Genomic DNA, 19,380 nt, shown 5'->3' with positions numbered 1-19,380 from the left:
AGAGGTGGTGGTGGAAGCAGATTCTATAACATTCAAGCAGCATCTGGATAGCTACAATAGGCAGGAAATAGAAGGATATGGACCATGTAAAGGCAAGAAAATGTTAGAGGGGCATCAGGACTGTCACAGGCTTGGTGGGCCGAAGGGCCTGTTTCTGTGCTGTACTGTTCTTTGTTCTAAGACTCTGCTTCCATCACCTTTTTAGGAAGAGATCCAAAGACTCATGACCCTCAAACAAAATTTGCCACACCTCCATTTTAAATGTGTATCACTGTATTATTTTTTTATAAAAACAGTAACCCCTAGTTCTGGATTCTCCCACAAGGAGGAACATCCTCTCCAAACCCACCCTGTCAAGACCTTCAGGATCTTGCATATTTCAATCCAGCCCCAACATCTTTGGATTTATCTGGGCTCCTCAAATTCTGTTCTTGAGCATCCTGAATTTTAATCGCTCCACCACTGGTGACCATGCTTTCCAGTTGCCTAGGACCCAAGCTTTAGAATACCCTTCCTATACCTCTCTACTTTGCTTTCCTCCTTTAAAACGTTCCTTAAAACCTAGTTGTCCAAGCTTTTGGTCATCTGTCCTTGTGATTTGGTCTCATATTCATAATGCTCCTGCAAAATGCCTTGGCACATTTTGTGTTAGACACTATACAAGTTGTTGTTTTTGTATAACTACAGTGTCTTCACTTAATTCCCTCCCCCTTGAGAAATTCTCATGCTTCAAACTCCTACTAATAACATGGAACTTTGAACAATGTCATCCTTTGTTGCACGATTATGTTGAATTTCAACTTTTCCACTGAGCAGCTGACTTGAACATGACGCCTGTTACAGGAATGATGCGATGAGGACTTATCACTAGCACTAGAAGGTCACCGGTGTTAACATCAGACAACAAACCAACACAAAGACAACCAACATGGTTTTGGTTGGTGTTGATTGGTCTGACCCAATTGTGTCCCAAACCAAAGAAATTTTATCACAGTGAAACAAAATATATATTGAAAGCTAACGAATAATCACCAAGATGTGCAGAACAGATTCAAATAAAAACCTATTAAAAAAAGCCTAAACTTTAAAATATCTTAATTGTGGACTACAAAACAATGCATAGTAATTGTTTTTAGTCAAACAGATTGCTGTTAATGGGAGGCAGAATAATATAAGGAGGAAGCTGAGAATATGTATACCACAAGCAACTCTGGTGGCATGGTGGCACAATGCTGCCTCACAGCTCCAGGGACCTGGGTTCGATTCCCGGCTTGGGTCAGTGTCTGTGTGGAGTTTGCACGTTCTTCCCCTGTCAGCATAGGTTTCCTTTGGGTACAGCGGTTTCCTCCCACAGTCCAAAGATGTGCAGGTTAGGTTGATTGGTCATGCGATGTGTATTTCAGGGGGATTAGCAGCGTAAATGGGGGGTTTTGGGGTTAGGGCCTGGGTGGGATTGTTGTTGGTGCAAACTCGATGGACTGAATGGCCTCCATCCGCACCGTAGGGTTTCTATGATTCTTCTTTGAACATTTAAAGATAAGCTATCAATCAAGATTTAAAAAGGGGCAGTCTTACATTTTGAAGAATGTCTTGACTGAAAATCATTTTCATCTAACAGTAAGAGATAACATTACTTCAAGACTCAAGACATTTGTAGCTTTATTTCTTTTCTTTTGCAAGGCTAACAGGGAGGGGGGGGGGGGAGGGGAAGGGAGAGAGAGGGAGGAAGGAAGGGAGAGGGAGGGAGGAAGAGTGGGACTACCTAATTGCTCTTGCAGAGAGCTGGCACTGGTTAACAGACTGAATAACGATCTTGTGTTGTAATCATTCAACAATTCTATTATATTCTTCCTTTAATTCCTTGAATTACTTTGAATATACAGAAGAGAAGCATGATATTTGGTCCATGAGGTCTATGTCAACGTTTATACTGCACAAGAGAATCCTCCCCTCAAACGGTCACTTCCCACCCTGCCACCTTATATGTATCATCTTTTTCCACATATGTTCATCAAATGCATCATTAAATGCATCAATGTCTCAATCCTTCCCATCAAGCTGTGGCTTCCATTTTCTTACCACTGCTGTGAAAATTCTACTGCACAAATATCTCTTATTTTTAATTACCTGTGATCCCTGTTAAATCGTCGATCTGAAAGGAAACAAATAACCACTTAATCAAATTCTGTAGATGCACAATATTTCATTAAAATCAAAACTATTTTTAAAATGAACGTAAATTGACAATTATCACAATACCTTTTCCGGAACAGAACCCGAACTAGATTTTACCATGTAGACTTTGTCAGTTTTATTCAAATTATTTAAATACAAGGGATTTAAGTACATTTATTTATTTGTCACAAGTGAGGCTTACATTAACACTTCAATGAAGTTACTGTGAAATTCCCCTAGTCGCCATACTCCAGCGCCTGTTCAGGTTAATGCACCTAACCAGCACGTCTTTCAGACTGTGGGAGGAAACTGGCGCACCCAGTGGGAACCCATGCAGACACAGGGAGAACATGCAAACTCCACACAGAGAGTGACCCAAGCCGGGAATCGAACCTGGGTCTGGCACTGTGAGGCAGTAGTGTTAACCACCGTGCCACCCATATTTCAGATTTTGCTTGTATTTCTTCTGAATGTTGTGAAATACAAGTCTAGTTTTGAATGACTGGATGAAAGTGCTGTTTAATTTATTTCATTTTACAATGCATTTTTTTACCTTTTGAGGTGTAAATTTTGATTAATGGGTCAAACAGTTTTGAGGTGGGTTTCAATCTTATAATTTTGATATGACACACAATAACGTGCAATATGTAACACATTTGTAATCTAGTTCTTTTAGAACTGGTATTTGACTTCATAACACAATAATGCACAGCTGAAATCTTCCGCATGATTGGTTCGGGTGGAAGTGAGATCTTTGGTACATCCAACCTTGATATCAACCTGTCCATTTGCAGCTTTATTTTTTAGGTTAGCAAGCAGAATGTCAGTTTAATATCGTTTGAAGGACAACACAACTAATAGGGCCCAATTTTACCACCAAGCTGTGCCCGTTTTCGGGTGCAAAAACTAGGTAGTCGGGCATGAGGTGAGTAGTGCAATCAGCACCCGCCGTGTCCATTCCCCCTGTATCAAAAGCCAAAAATAATCGTGTCAAGACCGTGCCCAAAACAGGTGTGACAGCAATTTAAATGCATTTGCGTGCATTTAAATTGACTTAATGGGCTGCATGACCAAACTTACCAGCATTTCCCCCTTTACCACCGCATTCACCCGTGTGGATTTGACGCAAAACCAACATGGTCTGCAAAGGTCCGATTTGGGCGCTCCAGCTTCTGAACAGGTACGTTCATTAGGGCTTCTGGCAGCTCTCCGACTTAGATCAATGGTGGTGGTGGTTGGGGGCGGGTGTGTGTGTGTGTGTGTGTGTGTGTGTGTGTGTGTGTGTGTGTGTGTGTGTGAGAGAGAGAGAGAGAGAGAGATCGGTCTGGATAGCAGGGGGATATGGGGGTCAGTTATGTTGTGGGGGTGGGGCAATGTCTGTGGGGGCTGGGGGGAGCCATTATCAAGCCAGGGAACAATGTGGCAGGAGAGCATTTTTCAACTTTTTTTTAAAATTGTGCATACACAGTTGAAGGTTCTGATTGAAGCTGCAGTGTTTCAGGCGTGCTAAGCCCCACCCACAGGCTTCAGCAGCACAATTCAGAACTGCTGTTATTTTTTCAGGCAGATTGCCTATGAGGGACCTGAGAACAGGTCCAAAAATCAGATCTGAAACATTCCCAGTCCACCCAGCACTTAGAATTAAAATGGTAAAATAGGGCCCTTAATGTACATTCTCTGGTCAGATGCAAAAGCACAACATTTTAAACAAGAGATGTTTGTTACCAACTCAAACAATTTTGAACCGAATTATAAAAATATATGAATTTACTCAATCTTGGCCTGTTTTCATCAAGAGGTTTTAGTAGTTTTTCAGATTAAATCTCAATGGCCATTTATTGGACAAGACAGCTCTACTCAAAACTTGTACCAATAAAACTACCTACTCTTTCTTTTAAGAAAGATAGGGGAGCGATGACCTAGTGGTATTATCGCTCAATATTAATCCAGAGTCTCAGCTAATGTTTTGGGTACCCGGGTTCAAATCCCATCATGGCAGGTGGCGGAATTTGAATTCAATAAAAAAAAATCTGGAATCAAGAATCTATTGATGACCATGAAACCATTGTTCACTGTCAAAAAAAAAAACCCATCTGGTTCACTAATGTCCTTTACTTGGTCTGGCCTACAGGTGACTCCAGGGCCATAACAATATGCTTGACTCTCAACCTGGGCAAATAGAGATGGGCAATAAATGCTCACCAGCCAGTAACACCCATGTCTCATGAATGAATAAAAAACATTTATGGTAAATCCAAAATGAAATAATTCTGGATGTTACCAAATTTAAAAGAAGTTAAGGATTCCCTAAATAACTATTTAAACCTCATACCTGAAAGCAAAACACCAGGGCACAATCTATTATCAACACTTTCTACTCTGCCACATTTCAATATTACAGTTTATGTTGATTACGCGAACCATGTAGATTTACATACTTTGCATTCTGTACTCCTTGTAGTAGCTGATGCAGCCTGACTGTGACTGTGCTTGGGACTGCAGTAGCCACTATCACTGTCAATATCAGCTTCACTAGCTCCTTGTTCACTTGAAGATTCAGCAGCAGGGTGAGATGCTCTTCTTCTCCTGACTTTTGATTTCCAGAGCAAGGGGCTGGCCCTTTCAGAGAGTGATTTATTGGCTACATCCCCAGGAAAGTCTTCCAATGACAAAGACAATTACATTTACAACAAAATATGTAGGTTAGAACATAAAATTTAAATAGCTTCATATCTTATTTTAGCATAATCCTTTTATTCTCTACATTAGATTACAGTAAAGTCCTGACTTTCACGATTTCCTTGTTCATGTTTTCACTTACTTACACTTTGCCATCACATGAACAATGTTCGTTTATCTACATTTTCTTCCCCTCCCTCCCCAGAGGGATGGCAGTCATGATAGAACAGAGATTGAAATGGTTGCAACTGAAGCGCAGCCCAAATGAAAGGACTAACTCAGTTATGTGTGAATCTCTGCATGGATTCTTTGGCAAGTATACCCTCTGAGTATAGCTCAAGTGTGGGATCAGTTAACTTATCCTGATATCAGTTTTATCACTAATTAATTTTGCAAAATATCTTTGAAAGTGGAGGTAGATACAGGGCAGAATTCTCCCAAAAAAATTCTAATTTGCATGAAAACTGGAGTAATTCATGCTGTTTTTTTTCCAGTGGGTTCAGAGCAGAATCTCCCACACACTGTTGCACTGCAGAGGCCACCAGCATGAATATCATTAAATTTCAAGGTTGGGGGGGCTTATCCCTACTGAAGAAGCTCAAATCAGTATGCTGAGCATGCGCCAATCTGTCAGTGCTGAGATTGGCACACACACAGTGGCCCTGCACTGACGACCTCCAGATTGCTGCCCGATTGCTGGCTAGCCCTGCGATCCCCACAACGCTGGCTCTTTGCCCCACCCCGCAGTCCTTCCCATGGCCTGATCGCTGCCCACCCCCACCTCACGATCTCCAGCCTCAACTCCTCCGATTACACCCTCCCCCCAACAATTCCAACCAAGCCCCTTCAGTGCTGACCCCCTCAGACTGGCACTGCCAGAGTGTCAATATCTGGGGGCATCCCTCTGCCACCTGACCCTCTGGCAGGCCCCAATTGCCCCCCTTCACTCCAGCAGGGTTGAGCCGCAAGCTCCCCTAAAGTGGGGAGCTAGTGTAATCCCCGCTGGAATGAAGCACTCTGGCAGGGTGGGGGAGGCTAGCGGGCCCAGAGACTTCAGCCCCTCACTTAAATTAAATGGAAATAATTATGTAAATCATTTCCATGTCTCCCCACAATGCTGGCTCCCCCCACCCCCAACATAGTCCATGTCTCCCAGAGTAGATGCCACTGGAAATCCAGCGCTGGGACTGCTGCTCACACAAGCCCTGTGAATCGGTTGCCGCCATTAGTGCACCAGGATTGGAGAACTGCAGCCATAAACTGATGAATTTAAAGCTGTTAGACATGACCTCCAGAGTACTGAAACATCAGCAAGGAACTGTGCTAAACTGAAGTGATGTCTTATAATGGAGGATACGGCAAGTAAGTGTTGGGGTCAGTTACATAGAGTAACATCTTTGTGAATTCAGCGAGTAACTGAACTGTACAGACTAGGGTGGTCTAGAGCTATACAGGGTTAGCTGATCTTAACTCAGGCAGCGAGATGATACAATTGACCTTAGAAATCAGCCTTCTGAACTGTTATCCAGTAACTCTGGTGGAATTTCAGGGCGAGTAGATATAGCAAGAACAACTGGTCACAGGGTAACTGCCCAAACCAATGATGGCCTTGCACAGCCGGAGTCAACCCAATCTACTCCCATTCAAAAGCACGTTGTTCCTTTGTCATTTGAGAGGTTTCGTGGGAATGTAAACCCCACGAACAGCAGGATTTCACTGTATCAAACCAAAAACTATCCGTTGGGAAAAAAATAACTGCAGATTGGTCATTAATTTTGTTGATTTCCATATCTAGAAAACTGGCACTGTGCAAAACTACAAACAGTACTTCATTTCTTTAATAACTTATGAAAATCTTGAGATTTAATGTTAGCATAATATGAAGAATTTATGGCACTTTCTCTGAAAACCAATACATGTATATATTTAACATACGTAATTACCAGCATCAGGATGTGCTTAAAGAAGATAAAAAAATGCAGCAGGATCTGCTGCTGGACTTGGGAACATCATATATAAAAACTTAGCTGTGCCCAAATGCATTTTTTTAAAGTTTCAAAAAGCTGGTTTTCAAAATATAATTTAAATTTAAAACTACATTTGCCACATTTGGACATTTTTAAATGCAAAAGATCATTCCTCATTTAAATATCCCCATTCATCATTATATGGTCTTGTTTCCATGCTGATCTTTCTGTCCAGACCTGCTATGCAGTGAAGCTCAATACAAGCTCGAAGAACAGCGCATTATCCCTCAGCTCAGCACCCTGTAGCCTTATTTACTTAAATTTAACAATTTTGGATCTTAACCTCTGCCCCCATTTTGTTGTGTATTTTTCATCTCTTTTCCCGTTTTGCTACGTCAGTCTTTGCTTTGATTCGTCCTTTATTCCTTCATGTTGCTATACAGCATTTCACACTTCATTTGGATACAACCTTTATTTCTTTATTATATCCATTACCACTCTGGCTGTTGTGTGACAAAGTTTTTTGTTGTTTTAATCTATCCATCCTATCAGAGGCATTCTCCTATGTGCTCCCCACCACCCCCAACTCTTCCACATGCTTAAGAACTCTACTTTTCTATCTTTCTTCAGTTCTGACGAAACATCAGCCTGAAACATTAACTCTGTTCTCTCCACATATGCTGACTGACCTGCTGAGCACTTCACGCATTTTCTATTTTTATTATTGGAGTAACAATGAAGTGACAGTTTTGAATTTCATAGTCAAATGTTCACTTTTACTGAGAAAAAGATGTTTTAATACTGGCAAAGGTGAATGAAGAAGTACAAAATAACTGTTATTTCCAAAAGTTCTAAATATCTTTAGGATGTTATTTTGTTAGGGTTCAAAACAGCTTTATCGGAATGAAGTTTGGTTTGATTTCATCAGAAACCCGTAGTCTGGAATTACAGGATTTTTCTAAATTAAACTTTTGAATGAATACTGTTATCAGGTTGCTTACCAGTTTGCTGACTGGCATCCACCAGCAATACAATCTTTGATCTATTTTCAGGACCCGAGGCACTGCTTTCCTTTTGAACAGCGACACTCCTTACCAGAGGCTTGCTGGATCTCAAAACCTGCACAAATATAAACAAATACGATCCACTGCTCATTGCCTGATAAGAGGTGTAAAAGAGATTTCAAGAGGCTGCAGTTTGCCTCAAGAAAGAGGATTGCACCTTTCAAACCACTGAGGTGACCTACCTGGGGAACCACATAGACGCAAAAGGATTACATCCTTTGGAAAATAAAGGAGGTGTCAGCCGCCAAAAAAACAACTGAACTCAAATCATTTTTGGGGATGGTAAACTACTATGGACATTTTTTTGCCAAACTGATGGTACTGCCCCTGCCTTGCACATTCTGCCAAAGAAACGCTATTGTTGGTCTTGAAAGACTTCCTAGGAAGAAGTTTTCAACTGAGTGAAGCCTTGCTGCATTCATCAAATCTGTTACTATACTTCAACCCATCTAAATAACATTGACCTGTGACATCTGTCTATGTATGTTGTCTCATAAGATGGACTATAGCTCTGAAAAGTGGATACGGTGTGTGTCAAGACCCCTCTTAGAGGCTGTAAAAGACCACTCACAAATTGATAAAGACAACCTTTGGCATCAAAGGATTTCCACCAGTACACAAGGTAGATGATCACTGGCATAATCTAGTTGAATGGTGGAGCAAGCTAGAGGAGCCAAATGGTCTGCACACTCCTATATTCTGATGTTCCCACATCTGGTGAGGACAGACTGAGCTGGTTATGACAAGCAAGTGTCACCACCAAGGATTGCACATGATTAAAGAGTATTATACAGGTGCCTGAAACTAGAGGAATCATATTGTAGCAAGCAGTGTATACCTTGCAAATAAATGAAACAGAAAATAAGTACAATTCTTAAAAAAGTATTCACATAGTCACTAGAACCTCTGGTGTATTAGCATGCTGCAAAAATAGCTGGCAACCATCTTCAATTAGCAGGCAAGATCCTTATTTTGCTGATAATCTTTTACGTCCTCCTCTTCTACGCTCTAGGCATGTCATTATAAAAGCCATGAATATCACTATTCTATCAACCATCATAAGAAACTGGGTACAAGCCAGCAAAGGAATGGTGCCGGTTTTTCTGCTCAAAGCTAAAAATACTTAACTGTGGCTGATGAGTAAATGGCATGAGATATTTACACGCACTGGACATGGTCACGTGAAAGTGACTACATTTCACCAACTGGAAGTGGTTTTGAGATATTTCCTTAGAGAAGATAGTTGGCGTTACTGTTTATCCCTTCAAAAGGGATACAAGATGCATAAGATAGTTATGACCGCCCAGCAGTTGAGTCAGAGTTCTAATGCAATATTTATTAGGTCATCGCAACTTTACAATCTGAAAAAATTAATTTTATCAAGAATATTAAATTTGGAACCAACATTCTGGATTAATCGGTTCTCCTTTTTCTGATCATTATCCAGTCATCTCTGGGGGACCATTTTCTGCCTTCTACGCAGGATTTATTAGCCTATTGACCATTATCTAGGCTTATTAATCAATAATGGTTAGTTGGGTAAGGTATCTGAGAGTATATAATGTCTAGTGGTTAGCCAACATTTACACAACGATCAATATTCCCCTAGAAGGACGGAGAGATAAAAGAGGAAGAAAAATATTTATTATAATTAAGACCTTTAGGCAGAAATGTACCCAACCAGATCATGCACAGTATACAAAAAAAAACCTTACTTTTCTCCCATGGGCTTTACAATAAAACCAAAAATCTGGTTTTTAATTGGAGCGAGGAGGAAGAGGGTCATTAAACTTCAGTTGATAAAGAGTAAACCCTTACCTTTGACACTGGACCTCTGCTAGTTCTGCTTCTCTGAGCTGCAGCTTGACAAGCTTGTCCAGCAGGAACAGGTCTTTCACTACATTCACCCGACACTGCATTCACCACATTGGTTGGCTGGAAGGGTGCAGTGTACGGTGTAGGAAAAGGAGAATAAAAGCCCACCATTGGTGTGCATGGTGCCGGCATGAGTTGGTAGTAAGCATAATCTGTAGAAACAGGAGGCTGCGGAGTTGGCAATATGGGATAGGCAAGGTATGGTCCTGTTGAGTTTGGATTCCCTTGCTGCCACCGAATATCACCGTTATAAACAGGCAACTGCCTGTAATAGAATTAAAAAAATTAATATATATATATGGACCTAATTTTAAAACACACACAATATATTTGCACATGGACTTTTCAAAAAATGCTTTCCAACCTCCCCTAGAATTGTTGCAGTGTTGGAAAGCAAGCAATTTAAGCATGAGGACAGAATCATGGAATCCCTACAGTTCAGAAGCAGGCCATTTGATTCATTCTGTCTGCACTGACTCTCCAAAAGAGCATCTTACCGGGGCCTTATCCCTGTATTTACCCAGCTAATCCCTTAACCGACACATCTTGGGACATTAACACACAATTTAGAATGGCCAATCAACCTAACCTGTACATCTTTGGACTTTGCACATCAATCATGATGCCACCAGAACTAGAGATTCCTCCTTACAAGATTTCTTTCTTTTGTCTTACTCTATTTCCCCTAGCACCCTGCACAGCTCATCTACATGTTTGCTACTTTTTGTGAAGACTGAATCGCAATCAATGGCTTGCTGCACTTTATCTATCAAACCCACACACTGCATGAATAGAACACATTGTGACTTATGGTGGTAATGCACATCAAACACTTGAGCGACTTCAATTTAGTGCATCTCTACCAGTCCTTTCCTACTTTCACTGCACCATCAGTTCTCTCATCAAATTACATTTAATAGTGCAAATGTTAAATTCAAGAATTATTTTCAACAGTTTCTCTGCCACGCAGAAGGTTGATGCACTGACCTGCACTAGAGGAGTTTCCACAAAATTCACGATTCTATCAGTAATCCAAAGCCTACTTTCCTTCCAGTGCAGCACCCATCTTCCTTCATGCATAGAGTAGGACAGTATTTGATAGTGGTGAACCATAATTACTTACAAGCAGCATGAAACAGACTGCTGATTCTCAAGTCTCCAAGCAACTGTTTCTTGCTAATAACCTCTTTCGCTGCCAGGTATTTCTCCTCCTAGACTTAGTTTTTACTCCTTCATGGGGTGCAGACATCACTGGAAAGGTTGGTATTTATTACCCATCCCCAAATTCCCTGAAGATGGTGACTGAGTCATCTATTTGAATGGCAGGATTCCCACTTGTGCAAGTATGCTCAAAGCTTTGGTAGGAAATGCATTCCAGGATTTTGGTCCTCCAACATTGAAAGAATGGCGATATAGTTCCAAGTCAGGATGATGTGTGGATTGGAGAGGAGTATAGTATTCCCAAGTGTTTTCTGCTCTTGTCCTTCTGGGTAGCAGAGGTTGCTTGTTTGGATGGTGTGGTAGGAGGGGGGTTGGAGTGCCTCTTGGGGTTGCGGTGGTGTAGTGGTACTGTCACTGAACTAGTAACCCAGGGAAATCCTCTGGAAACCTGGGTTCAAATCACACCACAACAGACGGCGAAATTTGAATTCAATAAAAAAATTCTGGAATTAAAAATAGCCATGAAGCCATTGTTGATTCTTGTAAAAACCCATCTGGTTCACTAATGACCTCTGAGGAAGGAAATCTGCCGTCCTTACCTGGTCTGACCTACATGTGACCCCACACCCATAGCAATGTAGTTGACTCTAAACTGCCCTCAAAACAGCCTAGCAAGTCACTCAGTTCAAGGGGAATTAGGGATTGGCAACAAATGCCAGTCTTGCTAGCAATGTCCACATCCCAAGAAAGAATTCTGAAGCATTGTATAGGGTACACGCTATGGCCACAGAGTGTGTGTGTGTTGTATGGATTTTTCAGGAAGGGATGCTGGAAATGAACATTTCCTCATCAATATTTTGTTTTCACAGCAAAGGAATCACCAGCACCTTTAGCGCAATAAAAAATATTCTCTTCAGATAAAAAGTGGATAACAGGTTGAAGCAAAAATTATGGTTTTCATACAAGGATGTCACATTTCCAGATTTAAAAATCAAAAATCAAGAGCAACAGTGCAGTGAAGATTTAAAAATAACGTATGATGAATACGTTGGACCACACCTATTAGCTGTCAGTCGTCTACTATGCAGCATTTAAAAATGGTTCTTCTGACTAAAAAGTAATTTAATTGTATCTAGCCAACTCATTCAGTCCTACTGGCCAATGCTCCAAATACTCTGCGTCACAGGTAATGCTGTTCAGCTGACATATATTCCAGCAGAAAAAGTATGTCCACTGATACAGGCTTGAAGAATGTTGACAATTTGAGCTGTTTGATACTCAAGTCATTTGCATTTCAATTTGGGGTCTAGGGATAATGCATTATTGGAAAAGATGATAAGCAACTGAAGCAGAGTCATCCCACCCTATCCCTGTGACCCCACACATTCCCCATGGCTAAATTCTCCTAACCTACTCATTTTGGGACACTAAGGAACAATTTAACATGGCCAATCAATCTAAATTGTAGATCTTAGGACTGAGGGCAGAAACCAGAGCATGGAGAAAACCTATGCAGACAGAGAGATCACGCTTAAGTGCAAACAGTCACCCAAGGCTGGAATTGAACCTGGGGCCCTGAAGCTGTGAGGCAGCAGTGCTAACCACTGTGCCACTGTGTTGCCCAGCGGAATATTAATATAGTCCAAATGAACTATCCCAACAGAAGCCTGCTCCTGAAATGCTTATAGTGTTACAGTGCAGGACATTCTAAATCTGCTCACCTTGCGAGACCTGCCCTCGTGTCAGACTGATGACTTTCCAACCTCTTTGCTTACCCTACCCAAATTGAAAAAAGGCCAGTATTGATATTTTCTGCCATTTGTTGTCTGGTTTTACTTTTTGGGTAGTCAGTGCAGAAAAACATGAAGGTCCACACGTGACCTTATGCGTAGATTCACAGTCCAAGATAACTTAGGCTGTAACAGTCTGAAACCAATCCATTCCAACTAATCCAAGGTAATAATGATCACTAAATAATGTTCCTTAATTCACTAAAACAGATGGAATGCTGAGAAACTGATTTTTAACATTCATTTACAAGATATAGGCATCACTGTCTAGGCCAGCATTTAGTGCTTTTGAAAAAAAAAATGGTGGTGAGCTGCCTTCTTGAACTGCTGTAATTCATGTGGTGCGGGTACTCCAACAGCGCTGTTAGGGAAGCAGTTCCAGGATTTTGACCCAGCGAGTGAAGAATCTGAGATATATTTCCAAGTCAGGATGGTGAGAAACTTGGAGGGGAACTTCCAAGTGTGGTGTTCCCACGTGTCTAATTTAAAAGCTTATACCTAGGATTAACAGCTCTAACTGAAATTATGCAAAATTACACGCTGATTCATACACCTCTACTCACCGATTAGCTTGATTTTCTTGTACGAAGGGGTAACAGGTTATCAAGTAGCTAGGTATAGGAGGAGCTTCAACACCACTACCATTTCCATCATTAGGAAGAGCCATAGGAACAATTATGTCAGTACCCTTCTTCTGGGGTATAAATGGCTCTACCTCTGCTGAAAGCTGGATATCCTGAATAAAATGGTGAGGAAACACATTACTCAAAAATAAATTAACAACAGCAAAAATTACACACACACTTGAATGTTCCACTTTCTCAGAGCAGCTGACAAAAATGACAGTATTCAACCCCATCTACATTTTACATAGGTTAGATTAAGTAGTCTCACAACACCAGGTTAAAGTCCAACAGGTTTATTTGGTAGCAAGAGCTTTCGGAGCACCACCCCTTCATCTTGATGAAGCAGCAGCACTCTGAAAGCTCGTGCTACCAAATAAACTTATTGGACTTTAACCTGGTATTGTGAGACTACTTATGGTGCCTACCTGGGTCCAACACCAGCAACTCCACATCATGGTTAGTTAGTATAGCTTTAACGTAAAAATCCACTTAACACGTAAAAGAAAATCCAACATTAGGATCCAGATTTGAAAGATCTCCAATCCAATTTCAATTCCAAGTAAACATGCAAGCAATTAAGCAGCAAGTGAACCAGGATCAAAAAGTAAAAGTGAGTTGCACGCAAAAGAAACTTCCAATAATCATTCCTTTTCTGATTTTTCAAATAATCAGATGGGCATCTTAGAAACACAGAAATCCATCACCACGACACAAAGCTCACTCATTACCACCTGCCTAATCCAAATTTTTGAAGATATATCCCACCCCTCCTCTCTCATCCTCCAAGGTAGCACTAAACCAGAGCACCTTTTCCACGCAATACTTCCGTATTGCTGCAAGTCCATCTCAGATTGGTTCTAGACTTCCATTTGCTTTCTTCCCCCTCAAAATCAGCCCGCTGAAATCAGAAGCTCCTCTTACAAGGAAATTAGAGCGTGATGTGTCCAATTTCAAGAAAAAAAACATGGGGCATCCCATTTCAGTATCACTCCAGCACAGCATAAATAGAGTTTCTGCTCTTCTCCTAAGTTAGGCTGGAAAAGGCTCTCGGGAGACCTTTGCTGAAAAGCTAGTTACCTTTTAGTTTCAAACATAAAACACTGAATTCATAGATGCAAAAGATAATCAACGCTAAATGTTGGACATGAGTTACAGAATAAATATAAGAAATGAGAAATATTAAACTACCTCATATTGTACAGTACTTCAAACAGATTTTAAGTCTCTAGCTATTCCTGTTAAGTATAGCTGTCACATGCTGCATGGTGCAAGTCTATTTTGAGATTGAAACTCCTTTGTGGAAAAACTGACATTTTAGAAATGTTAGTTCCAATGTAATTTGGGTCCCATCATGTCACTAGACTTTCCTGTTGAATGTCTAGTGACATGAGCTGAGAAATTATGACTTACCACAATTAGCTCTCCTCCACAGTAGAGAGATCTTAATTTCAGTTGTTCTATATGGCAAGGCAGATGGAGTGGGACGAAAAAATGCTTCAAGTGCCAGAGACAATTCAGACTTGGTAGGTCAGAATATTTGGTCTCTTATTTAGTGTTGCATTGTTGGTGCTCCTTTTCTTTTAAGTTCCTTTTTTTTTTCTTTTCTTTCAGGCATTTATTCATGGAAAGTAAGCACTGTAAACAAGACCAACATTTCTTGTCCATCCTCAATTGCTTAAGGAGCTGATGATGAGCACCTTTTTGAACCCATGGAGTCGGTGTACTGTTGATATACCCACAGTACTGTTACTGAGTTCCAGAGTTTTGATCAAATGACAGTGGAGGAACATCAATATAGTTCTAAATCAGGATGAAAGATTTGGAGGGGAACTTTTAGGTAGTATCCTCGTCCTTCTAGGTGTTAGAGATCCTAGGTTTGGAAGGTGTGGTCTGAGGAGCTTAGGCATCTTATTGCAGTGCATCTTGTGACTAGCCACTGTGCATTGATGGAGGAGTAAAGGTTTGGGTTGGCAGTTAGGATGAAGATCAAGCTCTGTCCTAATAGTGTCAAGCTTTTGGGTTGGGTTTTTCAACCTGCACTCATCCGGGCAAGTGGAGAACTTGCCACCACAGTATTTATGTGGCTGGTGCACCCAGCTCAGATACGAGGGGAATGATCATCCTCTTATTGGGGATGATCATTGCCTGGCACAAAGTAGCACGCAGTCTGCTGTATCTGAGCTGGGTGCTCAAAATGCTTAACCTCCCAGCACTAGAAGTGTAATGTATGTTCCATATGGACATCCTAGATTAACTGATGTCACCACATCTGATATGAAATAATAATGATGTTGCATCATAGTTGGAGTGATGGATTCTCTAACAAAATAAATAAAATTCTAATAAAATTGATCACATAAAAAGGCCAAATGAGATGAAACTCAGTCCCAAGTTGTAGAAGAACAATTAATTAGAGCTTAATTGCGAAATAATACAAAATTGGATGTTGATAATTCTACTACACAATCGGCTCAAATTACAATTTAAGATTGTAGAATTGTTAGAATTTTGTTTTAGCATTACAGAATTCCTAGAGTGCAGGGGGCCACTCGACCAATTGAGCCTGCACCAACCACAATCCCATCCAGGTCCCTGCAACCGCACGTATTTAGCCTGCTAATTCCCCAAAGGGGCAATTTATCATGGCCAATCCACCTAACCCATCCATCTTTGAATTGAGGGGGGAAACTGGAGCACCCAGAGGAACCCCACGCAGACAGGAGGAAAACATGCTGTCACCCAAAGCCAGAATTGAACCTGGGTCCCTGGTGCTGAGAGGCAGCAGAGCTAATTGTGCCACCATGCTGCCCCCAGCTTATTATCTATAATTTAATATTTATAGTTCCAATACAGAGCTATGAATGGCCTGAACCTGATTACTTCTTCAGCATATAAAGGATACAAAACCATACAAAACTGTCCAAGCAGTTTAAATTGGCTTCACGGTGTAACTGCGATACAAACATAACAGCACCGTGGCACTTTACAGCAAAGGAGGCAACAATTGGCTCCAATTTGAGTTGGATCTTTGCCACAGTAATGCAGAACTAATTACCTTTTCCAAAGTCATGCATCTTGCTCTGCTTCAGGTGCTTATCTTCTTTTCCAATAAAAAAAATCTGTCTGAACTATTCGCTGTGTGCAGTATTTAGTGCTCTGGGAAATCAATGCATATAAGGACTCTATCTCTTAAATCACCGCTACTTAGTCTTTTTTTTAAACTGATGACAGTGCATTCCCAACCAGATAGAAGAGTAATGTCCTATTCAATCCATCAAATTTTATAATTTCAACAATTGCAAGTTATGTTCCTCTTAGCTTCACATAAATAGTCCCAGTGCATGAAAATCTCACCAACTACAACTTTTAACTTCCAGTATAATCTTGTATACAGCGATATGTACACAAATAATTTATTTCTAGAAACAAATGAAATTATCTCCTTATTAAAAACAAAGATAAGATTGAGTCAAAAAGTACATTGAAGATCGTAATATTTTTAATACATTTCTCCAAATAAATGGCATTTACAACAACATAAGAGCAAATTACTGCAGATGCTGGAATCTGAAACAAAAAGCTCTGACAACGAGTCATCCAGACTCAAAACGTTAGCTCTGTTCTCTCTACAGATGCTGTCAGACCTGCTGAGATGTTCCAGCACTTTTTGTTTTACTACAATGATCCTGACTTAACAGATAAAATAACAAGGTAGACACTGGGATCCGACCATTGGGATAATGAATAATAACTGAAAGCAAGCAAAATCCCACAAAACGGCAAGGACTTTCACATCATATGTTGCACGAGTTACTTTTGTTTAAAAAAAAGTTGCACAAGGGTACAAGTTGGAGGGTAGTTTTTGGTTATGGTACTGGTTTAATATACCAGAGGCTGCAATTTCAAATCTCACATTTTGTAAATTTGTGTGCAATAAATTAGCAATTTGTGAGTTAATGCCGAAAAAAGTGTCAATATTAAAGTTGCCAGATTTTAGAAAAATCCTTGGGTGCAACTTCAGTCCTACCACACATGGTTGACTCTTAACGCCTTTGGAAATTAGTCAATAAGGCTCTCAAAGGTAGCAGTGGTTTGAGGAGAAGGTCCACCAACTTCTTAGAGCAATCAATGATAGGTAATAAATGCAGCTCTTCCAGTATTGCCCTCTTTCCAAGAAGAGAGTAAAAATGACTGCGAATGGAAGAAGCTGAACAAACCCATGGACGTTGTAGTTTAGTGGTGCAGCTGCAATTTGTTCTGGTTTGCATCACTACATCATCTGTAAAGGGCATGCAGCAGTGAAACCAAGTTGTGGATTAGCTAAGTATGATGTTGAGAGCAGAAGGAAAACAGAATCTCTAGAGTACAAAAGGAGGCCATTCAGCTCATCGAGTCTGTACCAACCACAACCCCACAAAGGCCCTCTTCCCGTAACCCCACACATTTACCCTGTTAATCCCACTGACACTGGGATCAATTTAGCATGACCAATCAACCTAACCCGCACATCTTTGGACTGTGGAAGGAAACCGGAATGTATAGAAGAAACCCACGCAGACATGGGGAGAATGTGCATACTCCGCACAGTGACCAAAGGCCGAAATTGAAGCTGGGTCCCTGGCGCTTTGAAGCAGCAGTGTTAAACCACTGTGCCATCGTGCTGCAAAATATCACTTACAGGGATTATGTAACAGAATTAAAATATCTACGATTCACCAGTGAATTATTATATTGCAAAGTGCAGCTTTAAATGGGATAACCATACACTATACAAAATGGAACTCTGGACAGCTTGCAGTGTCAGTCATTTAACTTGGGTCATCACTCAAGTCCTGCTTAGTAATCCATCCTAACCATCTCAAAGGATTCAGTTCCCTTCTGAATATATTTCAGTATTTGTTACATTAACTGGTAATCTACTCCATATAGTGAGCACTCAATGAAGATACCAATGCACAAAAAAAATTCCAGTGAATATTTTCACTAATGTCCATTTTTTTCCTTAAATGTTGTATTATTTTAATTCAAGAAAAAAAAATAGGTTTGCATTGTGTGTTCCCGACCAAATGGCCTGAAATCTTGCCAATCTGGGATTTAAAAAGATATTCCCATCATTTTAAAGTTTAAAAGCAACTGCAAAAGTTGATGATTGGCAAATGGTAAACAGTCCTACAGGAACTATCAGAATAAATAATGCAGTCCTGAACAGAAAATGTAGTGCCACAATCCCATCTGATATTACAACTGCAGTGTCAGGTCCCAGAATGGAACCTTGGCTCAATAGACCATAACTTTTTTTTCTGTTTAGAGACCTGGATGAACATCACAGGACTGCTGATTAACTTTAAACAGAATAATAAAATATTTATTAAATATCAAAAGACTGACTATAACACAATGTTCTTCACCCCACCTAGTCTTTACAGATGAATACAGATTTTTAAGGATAACAACTTACAAAATATGCCTTGCACAATAATACTCTCACAAGTATATAGTCCATGTAAAGCAGCCAGCCAACCGTGGTCAGATGCCCCACACTCTGGAAGAAGTGGCAGATACCACCCCGTACAACTCTATGGAGTTCTCATCAAATCCCCAGATACTTATCACACTGAGCAAACGGGTCTCATTGAAGCTTTCATTTTCACACAAGTATTTCCAAACTCCATGCTCAAAAAACATACGCAAGAATCTTCTCCGAAACAATGCTATATCTCAAATGCCTTCAGCAAGGACCTACTTCCAGGATTTCAGTTTCTCCTTTTAGCTTCTCTGTCTTGGATTGCCATATGTATTCAAACTTACACACAACCTTTCAGGTACCCAGCGATGCCAACAGAACACTACTGCTTCAGAGGCTGCATTAAACATATGATTACTTCAGAGTCTGGCTTTTCATTAACAAAATTCACCAGTTCTGCACTTTTCAGCTGTCTTTAACTATGAGCCTCTCTCTCGCTCTTTATCTAACTTCAGTGAACAGTACCTTGTTCAGGTTCCAGTATTTCGTCCTTCTGACTTCAGTCTTCCTGGGACTTCT

General features: G+C 40.5%; 1 protein-coding gene across 5 annotated transcripts in view; it reads right to left on the bottom strand.

Moving 5' to 3' along the window:
• Positions 1 to 19,380, bottom strand: part of secisbp2l (SECIS binding protein 2-like) — a 64,092-nt gene that overhangs the window by 20,175 nt on the left and 24,537 nt on the right. For 4 of the 5 annotated variants that reach the window (XM_080214459.1, XM_080214457.1, XM_080214458.1 and 1 more), the window contains 5 exons: positions 13,275 to 13,447; positions 9,704 to 10,025; positions 7,823 to 7,940; positions 4,614 to 4,834; positions 2,128 to 2,152 (listed from right to left, as the gene is read on the bottom strand). In XM_080214459.1, coding sequence (XP_080070585.1) covers positions 2,128 to 2,152; positions 4,614 to 4,834; positions 7,823 to 7,940; positions 9,704 to 10,025; positions 13,275 to 13,378 — 790 coding nt within the window. In that variant the 5' untranslated portion in view covers positions 13,379 to 13,447. Of the gene's footprint in view, positions 1 to 2,127; positions 2,153 to 4,613; positions 4,835 to 7,822; positions 7,941 to 9,703; positions 10,026 to 13,274; positions 13,448 to 14,144; positions 14,287 to 19,380 lie in introns of those variants that run through there. The other variant, XM_080214460.1, reaches the window with a different exon arrangement.

The sequence above is a fragment of the Carcharhinus amblyrhynchos genome, chromosome 28, assembly GCF_965287045.1.
Source record: "Carcharhinus amblyrhynchos chromosome 28, sCarAmb.v2.hapA, whole genome shotgun sequence".
In the NCBI taxonomy this organism is placed as follows: domain Eukaryota; kingdom Metazoa; phylum Chordata; class Chondrichthyes; order Carcharhiniformes; family Carcharhinidae; genus Carcharhinus; species Carcharhinus amblyrhynchos.
The sequence above is the reverse complement of the archived record's forward strand: the minus strand, read 5'-3'. Positions and strand labels throughout refer to the sequence as shown.